This window comes from Stegodyphus dumicola, chromosome 12, assembly GCF_044657685.1.
Source record: "Stegodyphus dumicola isolate Sdum_Otavi_A_Nest chromosome 12, ASM4465768v1".
Classification (NCBI taxonomy): domain Eukaryota; kingdom Metazoa; phylum Arthropoda; class Arachnida; order Araneae; family Eresidae; genus Stegodyphus; species Stegodyphus dumicola.
This window is the reverse complement of record NC_140779.1, coordinates 46,654,674-46,677,570: the sequence shown is the minus strand read 5'-3', so window position 1 is coordinate 46,677,570 and position 22,897 is coordinate 46,654,674. Positions and strand designations below refer to the sequence as shown.

The 22,897-nt window shown below is 35.1% G+C and overlaps 1 protein-coding gene across 1 annotated transcript in view; it reads left to right on the top strand.

Annotated features, from left to right (window-relative positions):
* The window catches only part of LOC118196179 (endoplasmic reticulum aminopeptidase 1-like), a 75,688-nt gene that overhangs the window by 32,435 nt on the left and 20,356 nt on the right, over positions 1–22,897 (top strand). Inside the window, exons 11-15 of the mRNA XM_035367593.2 lie at positions 1,922–1,977; positions 3,076–3,226; positions 7,770–7,843; positions 7,925–8,029; positions 16,196–16,363. Coding sequence (XP_035223484.1) covers positions 1,922–1,977; positions 3,076–3,226; positions 7,770–7,843; positions 7,925–8,029; positions 16,196–16,363 — 554 coding nt within the window. The remainder of the gene's footprint in view (positions 1–1,921; positions 1,978–3,075; positions 3,227–7,769; positions 7,844–7,924; positions 8,030–16,195; positions 16,364–22,897) is intronic.

The following is a 22,897-nucleotide window of genomic DNA, read 5'->3' as shown; positions in this document are numbered from 1 at the left end:
TAGATCGACGCCACACTCGTACGTGGACACACGTACCATCATTGGAGAAACAGAAGCGTAACTGAGAGCACGACCCTGTACCATTCCGTTATCTACATCGCTCAAGCCTAGCACCACTGCAGACGTTGGTGTCTATGATGTAGAATCAATGGCAGTTTTCTTAACGAACGCCATGAGTGAAGACCATTAGCCACCAATCAACAGCAAATGGTTCTGGTCGATATGGGAACATTCAGGGTGTCTTGAACATGCTGCAGAATGGAGGTAGAAGTGGCTTACGGGTGCGCCACCACTTGCCTGCGGATGCGTCGATTCACGTGTTCTTACGTCACTCTGGCTGCACCGGTACCCCTCGAACTTGCCACATTTTCTTGTTCCAACCATCATTGCCTCAGATGGTGCACTGCGGACGCGTCCAGGTGTGTATCAGCTGAGATTTGGTGTATGGACCAACCTTTCCTTCTCAGTCCGATTAAAATCGTCTGTCTGCTGGAACTGCCTCCGTGGACGACGGCCTGACATTCTCTGCTACTACACGCGTCCTCTGAGACAAAAAAAAAAAAAAAATTATGATGATTTCCCTAGCAGAAATAACGGTACTAAAATTGAACATTCTGCAGGTTCCTTCTACTTCAACATGCACTGGAGAGCTCCTCATTTCACATCATTCGCATATAACTTGGAGATGTGCGTCTACCATGAAATTTGCATAATTTTAGGACCACTCTTTCTTGGTGTTGCTTTTAAGTGTCGGGTAGTGAATAGCATTTAAGTAAGAAATGTCTGGAGATGTAATAGGGACTACTTATTGAATAAATACCACACTGTTTCCACTGACTCACGAAGTTACTTTCAGTGTTCCTGGCGTATTTCTAAACATGTACAACAATATAGAGATGAGCGATAGGCAAATTGTTGGGCATCTGGCAGGCAGACAAATTCCTTTGAGTCTTCTGTAAACAGTTTATCTGGGCAAACATGTTTTCACGACAACTGACAGATCTCCGAAGAACTGCCACATTTACATCGTGATGAAGCGTCCTGTAATTACCGACTACCAATTCAAAGAGCGGTCCTGCCAAGACTAGAAAAGATTAGTATTTTTAAAATTTTATACTGGCTAACACCTGGTGATTCCAAACATTTCAGAATCTTTTGAACTGCGATATTAAACAATGTGGCTTATTTGATTCTTAGATAACATTATTATTTTAACTATATCAAATAATTTTAAAAAGCAGCTTTAGAAACATTTGCTTCAGTAATGAGTAATGTTATTATTTAAATTCTATTAAAAAACTTTAAAAAGCAATTTTAGAAACTTTATCGGCAAAAAAATGTTTACGAACAATTTTTTCCTGTTCATGAAGGACTTATGAAAGACAGCCCTCGAAGTCGATAGAGTTTTTTAGAAGTCTACTCCAATCAAGGTTTTTTGAGGGGAGGAGGATCAGGAGCCTAGTTTTAAGTTTTGCGTCAGTGCCCCTTTTTTTTAAATGTTAAAAAACTTTGCTTACGTCTTCTCTTTGATAACTCTATCCATTATATTCAGCTCTGTATCTTTGTGCCATAATCGGTACCAACACTACTTTTCAACAGGAGTACAAGGAAATGGAACAAGATATATACTTTTCTCCTCCCCCTCTGGCTAGTTTAACAGTTAAACATAAGTTGCTATATTGATATCCTGTTTGTTCTTAAACTGCTAACTGATAAACTCGTATGTGCATATGAATAGGTTAGTATATAATGTAGATACAGATTTTTCTATTCTGTTTGAGTTAATACTCAGTTTTTATGTTTTATAACTTATGCTTTAATTGTGGACTTTTGGATATATATGTATGCATTATTCTTTTATTTTATTTAGAACTCTTGCAAAGATGTTACATTTAACTATTCATTTGCTTCATGTTTTTAGACGCTTACTGCGGCGGATCGATCTAATCTTGTAGATGATGCTTTGTCACTTTCAAGGTAATTTTAGACAGCTTCAAAACTTTTTTATGTCCTGTAGACTAAACTTTTTTATGTCCTAGGCTAGTATTTTACGTAACAGTTGATGCAACTTATGCAGACCTTAAAATTCAAATTTTAAACATAAATGTCGATTTTTTTGAAAATATAAGATGCATTATACACTGTTATTAGCTGTGATGTTTTGTTGCTATGTTAATCTTCTTAGTTTTTAACAATAAATGAAAAGAAACCTTTTTTAATTTAATTCTTGTGTACATTTCACATAGCGACAGGTTTCAATTTGTTGTCAAATTTTGTTAATTAATAGCTGTCAATGATTTTGAAGACCTAGTATCATGTATAGACCTAGTACCATGATCTAGCAATAATCTCATTCTACTCTTTTTTCTTAACTTTTATTACACAATTTTGTATTGTTATCTTAGCATAAACAGAATGGCAATTCCTTCCCTTTCGCATACTAATTAGATTATTTAGGTAGCATTATTTCAAATATTTCTTACAATTTTTAATCAATTCTTTGAAGGTAAATGCACTTAAATATCATTCAACATTTGGTCAAAGCATCTGATTTTTCTATGTATTTATAAAATACAATTTGTCTCGTATTTCAGATTCTTATTTAATCTTATTTGATTCTTATTATGTAATTGTAATGGAATCAAAATACTTAACTGCGCTAAATCCAAAAAATAGAGAATATTCTTAAATAGTCAGTGAGGTACTTCTTGGGTAACAAACGTCTTTCGACTTCTTTGATTTCATCCAATCTTATTTTCTCTGCTTTCGATTATAGAGAAAAAATGGAATATATAATATCTATGTTGTATATATTACACAACCTTTCAGAGGTTAAACTCGTGAATAATAAATTTGAAATATACAATATGTTATGCTTTGATTGATAGCAAATTTCTCAAGAATATGATAAAGTGAATTATTTATTTATGAGCATAATAATAAAATAAAAGTTTTAACTTTTTATGTGCCTTTTTCGCACTTAATATGTTCAGAAAAAACAATTGTATTTTGCGTGATGTTTCGTCATTTAGCTTTAATTTTTGTGACTCAAACATACTTAAATATATTCTTTAGAGCAGGAATTTTGGATGCGATGCTTGCCTTTAATGTGACTCGCTATTTGGAAAAGGAGGAAGAATTTGCTCCATGGGTGGCAGCTATTTTGCATTTTGAACAATTAAATTCACTTATGCAAGATAATCCAGCTGTTCTATCACTATTCCAGGTATATAAATCTTATCTTAATATCCCCTACTCCACCACTTTTTTTGGGAGGAAGGGAAAGATTTTACATGTTTGTGTAACATTTTTTATTTATTGCGAAAAGGATTAACAAGGATATATGCAATAAGCTATAACCAAAATAATATTGAGATAGAAACTATTTTCACATCTGTATATGGCAAGCCGCAAAATCGCGCTTCTTGTACGAATTAGTACATTAGTAGAAGTACATAAAAACAATGCAGCAGTATTATTCTGTGTAATATTTTCATTTATTATTCATAAAATTTCCAATGAAGGCACGAGCTGGCGCAAGATACGCCTCGTTCTTGACATTTTTAGTTACATTGGTATCTTTATCAGGACTACTATTTCTTCTAACTTCTTTTGCGAACATACTGGAGTCCTGAGTAAGTTTACTTTAAACCATTTTCGGGTAAGTGTAGAAGATACGACACACACGTGAGAAGGGTTTAATTATCCTTTATTCTTCAGTTTACAGACGTTCCCGCGCTTTCGTATACAAAGACCAGTACTTATGGTCTGAAACGCTAAAATAAGGATTAAAACTAATTAAATTAAATAAGAGATAAACTCAAATATTTTTAAAAGACTAGTAACGTGAAGAATCGCCTTTTAATCTTTACGTAAGAAGTACGCAGAATGCGGGAAAACTACAATACGCCTTCAGTTATCGAGAGAACTAAATTCTGGCCTTAAAGGCGGACAGCAACTGACTGAAAAGCGCGCGTGAGGTAAAGTAGCAAGAAGTCTCTCTCTAACTACTTCTTGGCTAAAAGCCACAACTTAAATACTTAAGAGTTTGCAAGCTGAATTTGCATAGCTAAAACTAACCGCGTTTATTCTGGCCGGAAGTAGAAAATAAGAGAGGACAGTAAAGTTTTAAAATTAAATTAAACGTTAATAAAACTTAAAATCCTTGCACCTTTTACATTTATATATAAGTATAATTTTAGTGCTGATACTTTGAATAGAAAGAGTTCCACCCTGAGAGAGATTTTTAGAAATGTGATCATCCATAAAATATTTTATGGAGTCGGAACTTGAGGCGGTACTTAGTATTAGGAACAGAGGACGTACTTAGGATTAGAATGAAATTGGACACCCTGCAGAGGGGCTGGATGCTTGCCATTACAAGAGCCTTCAGCACCTTTTCAACTGAAGTTGCCTGCGTCCTTGCGGGTGTTCCGCCCCTCTCGATTCTATACAAATTATACTACAAAAAGTTTCTATTAGCTAATAAAATTATTATAGATACTGAAATTGGACAAAAAGTACTCACAAGTTAAGACCTTTCAACAAGAGAATGAGGATATTATTCACCCAGAGACACGATTTGGATCTTGAGTTTCCTTCTGGTGGCGAAATAGACGTTTTTACAGATGGTTCCGGAATTGATGGGGGAATGAGTAGCGTTGTGGTAATTTATTTTCATGGAGTGGAAATAAACAATGTGAGAATAAAACTTAAACCAATGAATCCAGTTTATTAAGCAGCACTATACGCATTGACAGAGGCTTTGAATTTCATTAATAAAAAATTAATAGTTCGATGTTTTATAAATATTTATATTGATGCCCTATCTGCGCTTCAGGCACTCACCCAACCAGATCATAAAAATCGACTAATTAATGAAATAAAAGACTTGTTTAGAAAGGCTGAAAGAAAACATATCGTTCAATTACATTGGGTGAAAGCACACAGTGGAATTGTCGGAAATCTAAGAGCGGACACCTTTGCCAAAAATGGCGGCACTTGGGGATGGGACCAATAATTTTGATATCCAAGATTCAAGAAAAAAAGACCAAGGCTGAAATGGAAAACTGGATTTATACAGAATGGAATTTTTGCTGGGAGTCGTCTAATAAGAAAAAAGAGTTAATGAAAAATATAAAGTTAAACAAGAAGAGGAACATTATAAATAATGTTGATATAAATCAGGTACTGACTAATCATGGACGTTTCCCGGCTTATTTTAATCGGTTTCGTCTGCAGAATAATGATAAATGCTTAATTTGTAATAAGTTTGGGGACGCCAGGCACTTCGTCGATGAATGTAAGCTTACCAGGAGTGCAAGAGAGAAATATAGAAAGAATTTTAAGGAAGATTTTAAAGGGAACTATTCAAATTTGAAAGATTTTGCAGAGACAATAATGAAGATTATAAATACGAAAAGAGATAGAGTTGGAATTCGGCACAGAGACTTAGATTTTGGACGTTATATGTTTTTTTCCTTATATTTGTTTTTTTCTGGCCAGTTCCATTTTTTGATCATACGGCCGGCCAGCTTGTGCCGGCTAGGAGGATTGGGGCTGTGCTCTTTAAATAATAATATTATATGTATACGGAAAAAGCAATTCAATTTTGCTTTTCGGTTCTATTCTCCATTCTTCCGTTTGCAGATTACAATTTTATGGTTGGTTGAAGCGTTATGTAGTTATATGCGCTATTAGTCTTATGCTAGAAACATTTGAAGTGTATTAATTTTAAAATGATGCAGTTTAGAGAGATTTTTTTCTAAGCAATTAACAATTTTAAGACAAAAAGGTTTAAAGAACCAAATTAAGCACAAGTGTTAAGCGATTATTGCAAATATATATATATTTTACCTTGCCTATCTTTTATCTTACGCACGCAAATAGAGAGAGACTTTTGCATTCCTTTAATTCTACAAAATTTTTAAAATATTGATTTATATGACATTTTAAGGAATAATTTAATCAATTATTATGTGTAAAGTCTAAAAGCTAAGTGTAATTAAGAATGAAATGTCAGATTTAGTTAATAAGTATATAAACTTTTGTTAAATAATCATATTTCTTCATTTTATAGTAGAGAAATAGGCAGACTGAGAGTTTCGTTTGAAAATCAACTTATTACAGTCATCTTTCTTAGCAAATATTCTTATTTTTATATTGCAAATAGTATGATTTTAATTTTTCATCCGACTTGTAAAGCTCTTACTTCCTTAATCAATGTAATGTGAACTCAGATTTTTCGACGAAAAAAAAAATATTTTATTTAATAATGCGTATTTTCTTTTTAATGGTTTCAGAATGGACAAGGAACACATGGCATATTTCGATTTATTATAAAATGAACAAATATAGACCACTTTAAATTTCTATAAAATAAATTAATTTTTACTCCAAAGGAGCTTTGCCCCTGAAGGACTATTGTTTTCGTTTTGCGATTTTGCGTCGAATCACTATACACGGCGTATCACTTTGCAAATTGTTGCCACCAAATGTTAGGGTCCTGCATTATATTTGAAGAAATTAAATAGTGAAGAAGATGCTTTAATCTATGTAAATTTCTCGCATTGTGATAAATCAACGGTACCTAGAGCCATCCAATTTTGATGACGTAATCCAACTGCGAATATGGGCTGAAAGCCCAAATTTGAAATTTGGAATTTGTTTTTTATCGATTTCATATTTTGTAAAACTTTAAAGAATTTTTGATTAATAAACTCAACGATTTAAAAGCGAGCAATGGCAACACTCTACAGGAGGATAACCCTTTTTACAGCTGTATCTCCAGCGCGCTTAGCTGTGTATCCGAAATTCTAAAGATATGCTCATTTTAAAATTACTATTATTATATTTAAAATTAATACTTTTATTAAACTGAATTTTTGTGTTCAAGTGAAGAAAAATTTTATTTAATAAATAAAGGTAACACACAAGGCGTTAAAAAAAATCTAAAAGGTTTCAGGTTTTAAATTACGTCCAAAGGGGTGTTTTTTTTAACGTTTTGTGTGTTACCTTTATTTATTAAATATAACGTTCTTTGCACTTAAACCATAAAATTCAATTCAATAGCAAAGTCGCAAAATAATTTTAAAATGAGCCTATCTTTAGGATTTCCAATACACTGTTCCACGCGCTGGAGATAAAAAGGTTTTTTCCCCTCGTAGAGCGTTGCTATTGCTCGCTTTTAAATCGTTGAGATTGTTACTCAAAAGTTAAAGTTTACAAAATATGAAAACGTTTTACAAAATATGAAATCTCCATTGATGACGTAATCCTTGATGAAATGAAAAATGTCAAGGATGAAAAATGTATTGATGACGAAATAGAAGATAAAACAAATTCCAAATTTTGGCTTCCAGATGCCCATATTCGTAGGAGGATGACGTCATTCAAAATTCGATGGCTCTATGTACCGTTGTTTTATGACAGTGCGAGAAATATACATACCTTTATGCAGATTTTTTATTATTTAATTTCTTCAAATATAATGCATGACTCTAACATTTGGTGGCAACAGTTTGAAAAGTGAAACGGGCATTAATAGTGATTCAACGTTAAATCGCAAAACGAAAACAATAGTCCTTCAGAGACAAAGCCCCTTTGGACTAAAAAATGCCCCTTTGGACGTAATTTAAAATCTGAAATTTTTCAGATTTTTTTCCTTTTTTTAAAATACTCCCCATTCTTTTAGATATTTTAATGTCATAGCTTAGGTTCGAAATATATTTACAAGTCTGCAAATATAAATCACTTTTATCGTCTTCCAGAAATATGTGCTGAAGCTGTTAAATCCTGCTATTAATAGACTGGGGTGGGAAGATAAAGGGAGCCACATGGAAAAGTAATTTTTTTTAAATTTAATTTTATATTTTTCATATTTCAGTGTTCATACTTTTGTTGTATATTTATATTTTATTTCTAGAAAACTGCGATCTAATGTTTTAGCAGCAGGAATACATTACGGGGATCAAGAAACTGTGGCGAAAGCAAAACAAATGTTTCAAGATTCGATGAAAAATGGCGTGAAGTAATGAGACATTTAAATTTTATTAATTAATCATTTATGTGTGTAAATTAAGATTGGTGTGTTTTCACTTTGGAATCCGTTAATATTTTTTAAATATATACTTTACAATTCGTTTTTCCTTTAACTATCTGTTAATTCTGTAATTAGTTAAAGAGAAAGATTATTTTTTAGGTATTGTTGCGTGCGTACGGGTTCGTTATGAAATGAATGCACAAGTCCGATGAAAAATGAACAAAAATTTATTATTATCACAACAAAAATGCTTAAATTTTCTCAAATTATCATGCAGTATTACAATATCTCACAGTAGTTTTCTTTTAACTACTCAAATGTCCAATAGAACGTAATTCAAAACAGCTAAAGAACGCTAATCCGCGAATTCGCTACAATCAACAACAGTAGTTTTCTAAACAACAAACTAAGCAACTACTACAAACTGAGATGTTTTCCTCCTTTTATAAGATTTTAAAATCACGCGCTAGAATTTTCCAGTACTTTCTCGAAATCAAAAAGAGATATTTATTTATTTAATGCACGCGCTCTTGTATTTTCAATTTTCCGGCTTAGCTTTCTTTTAATATTCGTCACGCGCTGCACTGCGCGAGAAATAAAACCATTTAATTTATAATTGAACTAACATTAGCTTTTTAAATACCAATTTCGTAACACTGCCCCCTTCCCAAGGACTGCACGTCCCGGGCAGTACAATCCCTGGACAGGAAGCAAAACTTACAACTGTGGCATAAATGCATTAATAAGCATTACATTACAATAATAAACAACATGAACAATAAATGCAATACATAAAACAAATCAAATGCTATTAAATACAAATCAAATACACATTTAAAAACAAAATGGACCATGGTCTTATACTATTTACAATTATTTACATTATGTACTATGGCCATAGTAATGAGCTAACCTGTCGTAATGAACGACTTTAGGTTTAGAGTTCGAAGACTTACGAATCCGAACCACGACGTCATTCAGCCTGTTTAGGACTGTGTACGGCCCATTCCAAGGTGACTGTAATTTCGGACAAAGTCCTTTCCGTCGAGTCGGATTCCACAACCACACCTTGTCTCCTTCGTGGAATTGATGTTCAGTAGCTCTTGTGTCGTATCGGGTCTTCATCTTCTCCGTCGCCAAGTTGACTCGCTCTCGTGCAAAATTGTGCATCACTTCAAACCGGGCCTGGAGATCTTGAATATATTCCTCAGACGATGAAGGAGCATCCGGAGGGCGGCCAAACAATAGATCACAAGGCAGACGAAGGTCAAGACCGAAGAGCATCTGTGATGGAGAATAGCCGGTAGTCTCGTGGACAGCACTGCGGTAAGCCAGTAAAAAGAGTGGTAATTTCTTGTCCCAGTCCTGTTGGTTTCTGGAAACCACTAATGAGAGGTTATTAAGGATGGTTCGATTGAACCTCTCTACCATGCCGTCCGACTGGGGATGCAATGGCGTCGTTTGAGTTTTGTCAATGCCAAGTAGTTTGCATAGTTCTTTGATTACTGCCGAGGCAAAATTCCTTCCCTGATCGGAATGTAACTGAAGAGGCACTCCGAACCTGGAAATCCAGTGCTGTATCATTACCTCAGCTACTGTGACTGCCTCTTGATCAGGAATAGGATAAGCTTCAGGCCACTTGGTGAAGTAATCAATGACAACGAGTATGTATTTGTTGCCATCAGCAGTTCGTGGCAGAGGTCCCAGGATGTCAAAGGCGATACGTTCAAAAGGCGCACCTACGTTGTAACGTTGCAGTCTGCCTCGGCTGCGTTTCCTCGGTCCTTTCCGACCTGCACAGGCATCGCAAGATCGGCACCACTTTTGCACGTCATTCTTTGCATTATTCCAGTAAAAGCGCTCACGAACTCTCTGTAAGGTCTTCATAATTCCAAAGTGACCTCCTGTAGGGCTGTTATGTAGTTCTTTGAGGACATCAGGAATCCGGGATCTTGGAAGTATCAGTTGCCATCGGAACGTCTTCCCATCATCCGACTCGAATTTCCGGTATAAGACGCCGTTTCGAATGTGAAGTGAATCCCAGAGTGCCCAGTATTGTTTTGTTGTAGGACTACAGATAGAAATGTCCTGCCATGTAGGTTTTCTGTTTGATGACTCTATTAAATCAAGTATGGGTTTAATGTCGCGGTCTTCCAGCTGGTCTTTCCTGACTTCATCATCACTCCACGGGTCTCGATCAGCCGATGTTGATGTTGTAATTTGTCTTGCGACCGGAGTCAGCAGCTCGTATTTCGCTTCCACCCTGGAACAATATCGGCAGTTTTCTTGGCAAGGTCTTCTAGACAGGGCGTCGGCGTTTCCGTGTGATGATCCCTTACGATGACGGATAGTGATGTCATATTCTTGGAGTCTCTGTATCCACCTGGCTATTTGACCCTCAGGATTCTTGAAATTTAAAAGCCAGGCCAATGAGGCATGGTCCGTGCGGAGGAGGAATTTTCTCCCGTATAGATAATGATGGAAATGTTCTACAGCTTTGACTATGGCGAGCAACTCTTTCCTTGTGACACAGTAATTCCTCTCTGGTTTAGACAGGCACTTGCTCCAGTAAGCTACTACACGTTCTTGGCCGTCTATTTCTTGGGACAAAACAGCACCGACACTTTCATTGCTCGCGTCGGTGTCGAGAATAAATGGTCTGTCGAGCTGAGGATACGTCAGGATTGGAGCAGATGTTAAAGCTTCCTTTAAGTTGTTAAATGCATCCTCGCATTCCTTTGTCCACAAGAATCTTTGCTTGCTCTCTGTCAGCTTGTGAAGTGGTCTTGCGATGGAAGAAAAGTTCTTCACGAATCTCCTATAGTAGGTGCAAAGCCCTAGGAAGCTTCTCAGCTGATGGACATTTTCGGGACGCGTCCAGGATTTAACCGCTGATACCTTTTCAGGATCCGTGCGCACACCTTCTGCAGAGATGACATGTCCCAGGTAAGTCACTTCCTTTCGAAACAATTTGCATTTAGCGGGAGTCAGCTTCAGATTGGCCTCTTTCAGTTTCTGAAGCACCTTTCTAAGATTTTCTAGATGCTCTTCAAAACTCTTTCCGACGATGATGATATCGTCCAGGTATATCAGACAGGCTTCGTAAGAAAGGCCTTTCAAAACAGTCTCCATAAGACGTTCGAATGTTGCCGGCGCATTACACAGTCCAAACGGCATCACTTTGAACTGCCAAAGTCCTTGTCCCGTAGTAAATGCCGTCTTTTCTCGGTCATCAGGATGGATTTCTACCTGCCAATACCCACTCTTTAAATCAAGTGTTGAGAACCACTTGCTTCCAGAAACAGTGTCTAGAATGTCATCAATTCTAGGAAGAGGGTAACTGTCTTTCTTCGTAACCTCATTCAACCGGCGATAGTCAACGCAAAATCTTGTTGAGCCGTCTTTCTTTCTGACGAGAATGATGGGAGATGCCCATGGACTCGCTGAAGGCTCGATGACATCGCCTTCTTCCATATCTTTTAACAGTGTTCGCACCTCTTCCTGTTTAGCAAACGGTAGACGTCTTGGATGTTGTTTGATCGGGGGATGATCGCCAGTATCTATTCTATGTTGTGTCAAACTAGTTCGACCCACGTCAGAAGACGAGCGGGAGAAAACAACTTGAAGATCTTTAATGACGCGATCGGCAGCATTTTTCTCTTTATCGTTTAATTGTGCATTCTGCAATAACTTCGATGTAATGCTCTCTGAGGACACGGATTCTGGGATGTTACTCTTTTTTTCAACGCTGGTTACTGGAGTACATGTTGCAACCACTTCACCTTTCTTAATAACTCTCGACTTTTCAGTTACATTGGCGACTCTCACCGGGATAACCGTTCTGGATAGGTCGACGAGTGTTGAGGCTACTAATACTCCTTTTGGGATATTACATTTATTGGGATATTCTATGATGCCGTAGCGGAAATTTCTATTTTCGGCTATGGATCCAGGAAGTAAAATTTCTGTTCTTGCCGGTATTGTAATATAGTCTTGTGCTATGATTTTATGGACAGATTTAACTTCTTCATCATTAACGAGAAATAACGCTATGTCCTCAGATGTAGAATGCAATTCGTTATTTTTAAAATCCAAGGAAAAATTGTATTTCCTTAGAAAGTCCAATCCGAGTATGCAAGAATCAGTGATCTCTGCTACATATGCCGTGTGATGGTAAGCGGCACTTCCAAACGTGATGTTAACATTTACTTTTCCGTCGATGTCGATCTTCTCACCGGACACAGTCTGGAGGGTAACGCAGGGCGGCGTCCAGATAAGTTTGTTTCCTAGTTGTTGAGCCAAATCTTTTCGGATAATGGTGACGTTGGCTCCTGTATCTATAGTCATATTGCACGGAACTCCATTAATATGTCCTATTATGAAAAGTCCATTACTGCCGCCTCTCACTGCAGAAATCTGAAGCGCTTTAAACGGGGGCTTTTCATTATCTGGCAACCTCCGCCCCGCGAGATGGCCACTAATTAGTTTCCCCGCTGCTTGTTAGAAGCGGTCTTAACATCAGTACCCTGGGGTGTTTTGCAGTTTCGTCGTATGTGTCCTACAGCACCGCAGTTCCAGCACTTAACGGTCGGTTTCTTCTCACCAATATTCCGTCTCAAGGCGTTCAGTTGTCTAGTTAAATCGTCAAGTCGAGCGGTGACTTGATCCCCTGGCTCCTGGACTTGAGCAGCTCTGACTGGGTGGCGGTCTCGACGAGTGGCTTGCTGGGCTGCCTCAAATTTCATGGCGTACACTAGAGCACTTTTTAAATCTTTTACATCCGCCATTCGTAGAGCTTTCTGTATTTCAGTATCTCGGATGCCGTCGATAAAGTATTGCAAGGACAGGATTTCCCTTGTTTCTGTCGGGCATTCCGAAAAGGCGAGATGGGACAGCCTTTCAACATCCGCGGCGAGCTCCTGAAGTGTTTCGGTAGGCTTCTGTTGACGAGATTTTAATTGGAGCCTGCTGTAGTCTTTTAAACACTTCTCCCCAAAGCGCAACTCCAAGGCGCCGGACAGAGCTTCGAAATCTAACCTTTTGTTTTCGGGAAGAGTCTGAAGGATATCCGCTGCGTCGGCTCTTAGAGAAGCGGCGAGATGACAGGCCTTAGCTTGGGAATCCCATCCATTCGCATCCGCCACGATAGAAAATTGTGTCTTATACACCTGCCAGGAGGTCTTCCCATCATATGTGGATAGCTTCAGAGGTGGACGAGCAGGCATTGGTAAGAATTTAAAATCATCACTCCTGCTCCCTGCCGACGCTACGAATTTCTTTAAAGTATCCATTTCTTTGGCAACTGCAGAAACTATCTCATCAATTTGTTCTTTTACAGAAGAAACTCTTTCTTCTATTTCTTCTTTCACCGAAGAAACTCTTTCTTCAATATGTCCAACTTTATTTTCAACTGCGTCAATTCTGCCTTCCATAGCTTCAAATTTATTTTCTATTATGCAAGTAATTTCTCTTTTCATTTCTTCTTGACCAGCTTGAACGGCTTTCATTTCGTCCTTAACGGATTCCTGGCCCAATTTCATTTCTTCCTTAACGGATTCCTGGCCCAATTTCATTTCTTCCTTAAATGATGCTTGGCCAGCTTCCATCTTTTCTTGGAATGCAGCAAAAGCACTAATGATCTGTCTCAATTGTTCTTCCATCGCTCTTGTTATTGGCATTCAAACCCCACTTCTGACACAAAAAATTGTTGCTTGCGTACGGGTTCGTTACGAAATGAATGCACAAGTCCGATGAAAAATGAACAAAAATTTATTATTATCACAAAAAAATGATTAAATTTTCTCAAATTATCATGCAGTATTACAATATCTCACAGTAGTTATCTTTTAACTACTCAAATGTCCAATAGAACGTAATTCAAAACAGCTAAAGAACGCTAATCCGCGAATTCGCTACAATCAACAACAGTAGTTTTCTAAACAACAACAAACTAAGCAACTACTACAAACTGAGATGTTTTCCTCCTTTTATAAGATTTTAAAATCACGCGCTAGAATTTTCCAGTACTTTCTCGAAATCAAAAAGAGATATTTATTTATTTAATGCACGCGCTCTTGTATTTTCAATTTTCCGGCTTAGCTTTCTTTTAATATTCGTCACGCGCTGCACTGCGTGAGAAATAAAACCATTTAATTTATAATTGAACTAACATTAGCTTTTTAAATACCAATTTCGTAACAGTATTATATTCATTTAAAAATTTTTCTTTTGTTGTGAACATTTTTAAATTTAATTTCTGCACTATTATTTTTTAAAAAGGATGCATTATGTTGCATAATTTTCCAAAAAACATATACCCTTAAGCGCATTCCTTCTAAGTCCTGTCGGTTAAATATGCCTAATAAATTTTGCCTTGTATGTTAAGACCAATCTTTAATGATCAATGTATTAAGTATATATGATGTTCTTGACTTATTTCTTATATCTCTGAATCTCTAAAATGAGAATATGCGGCGTGATAATTTGTCCTCTTTTTTTCTCTGTATTGAAACACTATGCGGAAAAAACGTGGCTATTTAATTTCAATAAGATAATTATTTTTTTCCGAATATTGGATTTTTATTATAGAAGGTTATCCTAAATGATAATCGGATTCCAAAACCATGTACGTAAAATGTTACATGTGTAATATTAATTTATTCATGAAAAAACTGAGAATTCAGCTTCTCCATCAATAATGAGGCCGCTATCCTGAGTAATGAAAACAAGTGCGATTGCTTGAAATTTTCCTATGGTCTGTCCTTGCAAAGTAGTTGCTTCATATCCATTGAATGACAAGCCATTTAACTAGTTGAAAAACCAAAGTATAGGAACTGAGCCGTTTTAAAATCGTAAACAATATTAAGGTTTACTCAATATGCTTGAAAATAATCGTACAGCTAAATACAATAAAATTTTGATTATATGAACATGTACAAGAGAAAATCATTAATTGAAATGAATTCCAAACTATAGAATTCTAAAATAATTTTAACCTTTCTTGAAAAATTGATATTTCATTTGGTCGATTTTTTTTTGCCTTCAATTTTTCAAAATTTTCCTTGTTCCTTCAATTTTCCGAAGACGCTCGACTTTAGTTGTTGAATTATTGTTCGTAAATTATGGTTCTAGCATAAGAGGAGACTCACAAAACACAGGCTTTTAGCCAAATTATGATAATTTCAGCCACTTATTAAACACATATAATATTACACATGTAATAAAATTTCCATAAAAATTTTAATGGATGTGTATTTTTCATAATCATGTTAAAGAAAATTAGTTACAATAAGAAGCAGCAGACTTACTGCTAATTAATTTGCCCTAGGGAAATGAGAATCGTAAAACATTTGTATTAACGGTAACAATTTTCGAAAGCATATTTTTCGAAGATAGCTCTTACGTTAGAGAAACATACAGATCTAAGCATGCGTTAAAATTCCCATTCCAGAAAAGAGAAGTATTAAAATTTTTATCAATACTAATTTAGTTTTTTACAAGAGCCTTAATATCAAATTTTTCTTTAGTTACTTTTCACGTGTTGAGAATGTTTTTAAGAAATAAAATACTGAAAAGCATTCACGCCCAGTTTTGTATGTTACAGAATAAATTTTTTAAAAAGATGTTTAGAAAGATAAAGAACATTCTGCCTAAAGGTATATTTTATGTAGTAGTAGTAGTAATGAATTTCCTCGCGCAAAACCATATAGGTTATATGCAGCCCTGCCAATTATGAATTTATTTAATTGGTAACCAACAAAAATACTAAATTTTACTTTTCTTCCCAAATTTTTAATTATTTTTTTTTCAAACGGCGTCTTAAGATTCATGATCTTAATTACACATTATTTGATTTATTTCTTATATTAAAACCATATGTTTCTGAGCAATCTTTCAAGGTAAATTTAATTGTGAAATGTTATACGTTTTGTATTTTACAATTCGTCAATTACTCATATATTATATAACTCATATATTTATTAATAATGTATGAGTTATTAATAACTCATATATTTAACTGATATCTTTTGTATTTTTGTTACATACTTATTTTTTGAGATAACCTGCTTTTAGAATTCGTTTAGAATCCGTTTGGAATGCATGATGCTATTTTGCTTATCCTTTGAGTCCTGCTAATAATGTTTTCATTACTAGAGTTCCTCCCAACTTGCGTAGTGCCGTGTATAATGCTGGTGTAAAATATGGTGGCAAAGAAGAATGGGAATTCTGCTGGAAAAAATATGAAGAAACCCAAGTTCCTTCTGAAAAACGACTACTTTTAACAGCTTTAGGAAATACTCAAGATGAGTCACTGTTATCCCGGTAAATGAATATTGGTATATAGCAGTAAATTTTTATGCAGCTGTTATTATTGTTGAAAGCGAATTTGAACTTTTTAGTTTCAGTTTTAATATAGATAAATTGCTTGTGTTAATGATTCTATAAGTGATTATACGTTCATCTGCAGTGGGTCGATGGTAATCATTGATTTAAAAAAGGTTTTAATCTAAGAATTTTTTTCTCTTGTATGGTAATTTATACACGTTTTTACTTCTAATTGTCTTTGTCAATATCTTTATTCTGTGAACACCGCTGTATTGATTTATTTAGAGTTTTCAGTTTAGTACTTTCTGTGTAACTTGGTTATGAATTTGTGAGGTTTGATGCGCAATCCTTAGATAAAACATTAGCTTAATGTACCTTCATGGTATATAAGCCTGCCTATCATGCTCAGGATGTAACTTGCCAGAAATCTGTAGGCATTACAAGTAGACATAACTCTCAGATAAGCAGCAGCGTGAAGCACTTGCCGGAAATTATAGTAAAAGTACTTATCGGGTGAATTTAACTATAGACGCAGAATGGGTTATTTTATTCACCAAGTTGTTGTACATATATATTTACTGAAAAAAATCGTATTGCTACCAATTTAACAATAATGAAAACCTCAAATATCGGTGAGAAAATCCTGTAGAGACTCGGTGAATCTCTACAGGACATTAATACCAGTCGGCGTAAAGAGTTGAAGCCTGCTCAGACTGACTGGAAATATTACGGCCTTTCATTGTATACCTAAAGTACTGTAATAAAACCCAAGTAACGTTAGAGAGTGGAATGTATGATGCTTACAGCATTCCTGCGGCTGTGGGAACTAATACTTCACAGGTGTTCCACAACTGATTGTCCATGATTGAGTAACTTGAAAATGGAACTTTATAAAGAGTGGTCTCATGTTTTCTACTCAGCTGAATAGTGATTTTAGCTGAAACAGGCAGATTGAAATAAAACAGCTCTTCTACATTCCTGAAAACAGCAATCATATTCCTTCATATCATGAAGAATTTCATGGCAATTTTTTTAATATTACCGTCCAAAACGAAACTTAATTTTAGTAAATATATACACCTCGTTCATCAGGTTATATATAACGCTTAGTCCTAACATCAGCAAACGACGTTTGAAATATTTTAACAAACAAGTATGGTTATTTTTTGTACAGAAAACAATACTTCAGATTTACTATTAAGCGTGGATTTCGTTTAATAATCATAACAGTTATTAATGTATTTTTTAATAAATTCTCTCTTCTTGAGATACGTAGAATTGGTTTAGTTATTAAGACTTTCCTATGCATAACAGACTTAAATTAGTTGCTCTAATTTAATACATATATTTTCATATATGCTAAAGGTGTTTTTCAGTTTATAATACTGAGTTCTTTGTTTAAGATAGGAAGAAAAATTATTTTTCTGGTGTAGCATCATATTAAAACTGCTGTATTAGTTTAATGAATATTTTCCTACGTCAAGAAACACTACTAAATTTCTCTGATGGTTTATCATCAAACATCATAAATGTTATGTGAGAAGTCCTTTTTGCGCCTCTCGAGTCGGTATACCGGTTAGCCTTGCTGGCTGACATATCAATATGCCCGGGCACAAACCCTGTATATATGTAAATCTGTAATGTCTTTGCAGCATGGGACACTCAAAATACATAGCTATCAGATGTTACTTTTGAAGTAAGATAAATCACAACAATATACTATTTTTCGTAGGCAGCTTTATTTCTCGTAATTCTTCAAGGACATCATATTTAAATTAGGCATTTATAACAGCTTTTATTGAGTTTTCAATTGGCATTTGGAAGGTATGGAATTGGATTTCTTTTCTTGTAAGTATCTTGCTACATTCCTGAAATCGCCTAGTGTTCAAAGGAAAAATTTTAATTGATTTGCTTTCGCAACTTAATATAAATACTTCTACGAAAAAAATATTTTTCAGGTTCTTCTAAGATTTTCCAAACAACTTCTGCTTCTAAAAAAATTATTGGACGAATCTTATATTTTCTATAGAAGAAATTTTTCATGATGTTATACTTTCCTCTTCCGTTGTTTCTTTGATTCTGCTAAAAGAGTCAAATTTATTTGATTTCTTCGCTTCAGGTACTTCTTATTCGACAATTTCCTATAGGCTGTTTTCCGCCGTTTTTGTCATTTATATGTATGTAGGTATTTCTTTCAAAATAGAGAGCACGACTATTGCATTTTAAATGCTTTTATTTTACTAATAAGAAATAGATAAAAGTAATAAAGATAAATTAAGTAAAGATTAATGTTTCAGGATTCATGTAATGATGAAAATTTCAGTCCTTTCACACAAACATCTATGGATAGCTTTAAATAGTATGATCATCTAAAGGCAGTTAACACACAAGAAGACCGTCTGTCTTCTTTAACTCTTGAAAGCATGCGAGCCGTCTGCTCACATCTCCACTCTCCAATCTCGACCACGTCTGGACGCTATCTGACGCTGTCTGGAATGCTTCGCACTGCGCTGTGCTGGAATGACGTCATTGCTGGTAATTCGCTAAGTCAGCATTGGTCGTTGATCTGCACAGCTTCGGCCAGCCTGAAGAGGCATCGTCCTCGATGTGTGTTGAATGGACATCACTATCATGTACCTGCAAAGAGAATAAAAAAAAAAAAAAAAAAAAAAAAAAAAAAAAAAAAAAAGAGTATCAGGTCCTTAGGTTTTGAGCTGATACAAACATCAATCAATTTGACCATGGCTTCATATGGTCAGCCGCAGTAGATGTCAAATTCGGTTCTTCATGGTATCCTACTTTTTCGACTTCATATCGGTCATTTGGTCTAATAGCTATGATTTTATACGGTCCATGAAATTTGGGTCATAGTTTCAAACCAGTCTCATACTGAATTCTCTGAATGGCTACCAAGTTGCCAATCTTGTACAGTTTCGGTTTCTTTCGTCTCTTGTTAAATTGTTTACGATTCTCTTCTTGTATCTTCAAAATGTTGTTTTTCGCATCTTCTCTCATTTCATCACGTTCTTGTATCAATTGCTTTAGATATTCTTCATTCAATATCTCACTAATTCTCAAATCTTCCTTGTTCTTCATTTTCGTGCCTATGAGAAGCTCAAACGGTGAATATTTTGTACTTCTTGCTGTTGTACTGTTGATTATTCTCTGGACATCTGGAACATACTTAAACCATTTCGTTGAATCTTCATGCGATAATTTTGATAAAACAGGAATCAAAATTCTATGGATTCGCTCAATCTGTCCGTTACCTCTTGGAATACCGGTAGTAATTTTGACATGTTCCATACCTTCTTCTGTACAATAAGCTGAAAATTCTTTCGATGTAAAGGCACTACCTCGATCTGAAATGATTCTGACTGGATTTCCAAATACAGTCTGTTGTTGCTTCAATTTTGAAATAACTTCTTGCATAGTTGGTGATTTCACTGGATAGAACCAAGTAAATTTCGTAAAAGCATCGACCACAGTTAGAATGTGTTGGTATCTCTTGTTCGTTGATGGAAGAGGTCCAATAAAATCGACATGGTACGTACTCGAGGGAACGTTTTCTTTCGGTACAGGATGAAGAAATCCTTCTGCTTTTCCTTGCAATATGGTGGCAAAGAAATGGTGGCAAATATAATTGCTAACTGTATACATTCTATACAGTTAGCAATTACCTTTTCAACTTTCATTTCAGTCTGGGAATATAGAATTCTTGCTCTGCGGCATTCACGGTTTTATCTACAACAAAGTGACCTTTTTTATGTACTTTCTGTATGATTTCGTTCTGTAAGGATTCTGGCACTACTAGCAGATCTTTACCATTTTCAAATTTGAACAAAATATCATTTCTCACGAAGAATCCATTTTCTTCTCCCTTCTCAACTAAATTCTTTATCAATTTCACATGTTCATCTTCATTCTGTTGTTGTGCTAACCGAATCTTCTCAGTTACATCGGATATGTATGATATTAAAATTAAAGCATTTCTAATTAGAGCATCAGCATGTTTCATTTGGCTTCCTGAACGATGTACAATTTCGTAATCGAATTCTTCAATATACATTGCCCATCTCGCAATCTTAGGAGTTAAATCTTTCTTATCTAAAGCTTTCTGAAAAGCACTACAATCAGTTACAATTTTGTATTTAGAGCCTAACAAATAGTTTCTAAACTTCTTCAGAGCTTCTACAACTGCAAGGGCTTCTTATTCGTAACTACAGAGTTTCTCTTGCTGCGGTGTCTTCTTACTCATATACTGGATTGGGTGATAATTAGCATCATCAGACAATTGGAGTAATACCGCACCAAAGCCTTGACTACTAGCATCAGTATGAAGTTCTAATGGATATCCTTGCCTAAATATGTGTAGAACAGGTGCCTGAGAGAGAATTTCTTTTAATCTACAAAACGCTTCCTGTTGTTCGGAATCGAACTTAAAACCAATACCTAAGCAAGTCACTAAGAAGTTTAGCTATTTTAGTATAATGAGGAATGAATTTACGAAAATATCCCGTTAGTCCTAAAAAGCTTGATAGTTGTTTACAGTTACGCGGTTGTGGAAAGTTTTGAACAGCAACAGTTTTGGAAGGCGATGGTAGAATAGTTCCGTTTTCAATTACATGTCCCAAAAATTCAATTTTGCTTTTTAAGAATTGGCACTTTTTGAAATTTATTTTTAATCCATATTCCGAAGCAGTTTTGAATACTCTTTCTAATTTGTCTAAACATTCAACTTCATCATTAGCCGGTATGACTATATCATCCATATAAATAATTAGTACACCCTCATTTAGCAAGTCACGAAATACTGAATAAATATACCTTTGAAAAACATTTGGACTAATACATAAACCAAAAGGAGCTTTAAGAAATTCGTAAATACTATTATGTGTTACAAACGCAGTGTATTTTTGTGCAGTTTTCATCTATATCTGCATGGAAAAAGCCATTTTTCAAATCTAGAGTCGTGAAGACCTTTGACTGTTCTAAACGATCAAGTATTTCCGGAATTAAAGGCAGTGGAAATTTGTCTTTAATAATCTTCTTATTTAATTTCCGATAGTCAATGCATAATCTTTTAAAATTATCCCACTTGTTACACAAAACAATACGCGCTGCATAGTTAGAGTTGCTAGGCTTTATTATTTTTTTTCAGCCATTCCTTAATTTGATCGTCAACAATTTTTTGTTCCGCGAAAGACATGTATATTCTGTTTTGACAGACAGGAATTTCATCACATAAATTTATTTGCATCTTGAAGTCAGATTGTCAATTTTTCTGAGGCTAGTACGAATTAATTAAATTACACAGTCTTTCTTTATGTTTCGCACTCGAAATATGCGATAAATCAATCTCGTTGACAGAAATAGCATTCACCAGATGTGAAAGGTAATTAATTTTCAAGCCACTTCCGTTTTCGAGGTTTTTGTTTAGATTAACAGAGACGCCAGACGATTGAGAAAGATCATAAACATTCTTCAATGACACAGCAATATTCAAATTTCCCATAACGCAACGAACGTTAGCATTTAGAGATGACTCCGCAGTTATCAAGTTTACATTACTTTTATTCCGATGAGAAATTATTTGAAGGCCATTCTCGGTAAAGGAGAAGTTAAACTGATTCAATACATCCAAACCTAATGCAATTTGATTACATAACGACTTGACTACATAAATTTTCGTACGAAGTGAACAACTATCAATTGAAATATGAGAAATGAAAAAGCCGATGGGGTACGTTTCCTTTGATTCAATTCCGTTTAATGTAATATCGCTACAATTTAAACTAGGAGAACCAATCTGCTTGTGTAACTCCACGCTGCATATCGTGACATCTGAACCAGTGTCAACTAGACTATCAACTAAATGATTATTTATTTCTACAGTCTTCATAATTCTATCCTTATCAAAAATTCGTTGTACTAAAGCTTGTTTCTCGAGATTCTGCTCTGGACAGTCAGTTGATTTATGCCCAAAAATTTTACATTTAAAACATTTTATACCCTTCGATTTGTTTACACAGTGCGATGACCGATGCCCAAATTCCTGGCAATTAAAACATTTGACCTTATTAACGTTAGATTGATTTCGGTTTGATGACGCAAGCTTACTTCTATCTTTAACTTGAGTGTCTACTTTCGGTTTCGGATTTTTAAACTTATCATTGTCCGATCTCATTTTATCATAAATTTTTAGCCTCTGTTTAAATTCAGATATTGTTTCGCACCCATATAGTATAGTTTTCCTCACCACAGAATCAGGAATACCATCAATGACATATTTAATTAATGAAGCATCTTCAATGTTACCTCGCGAACACATTTCTTTCATTTTCAAAAAATACTCATCTAAAGATTCATAAGCCATTAATTTACGCTTACATAACATTTCATGCAATTCAGTAGAATTAAAAGCTTTACCAAATTCAGATTTCAAAAGCTTTTTTAACTTACACCAGTCATTAACTTTAGGTTCACTCTGAATAAATAGTTTCGCTTTACCTTTTAATGATCTTTTAGCAA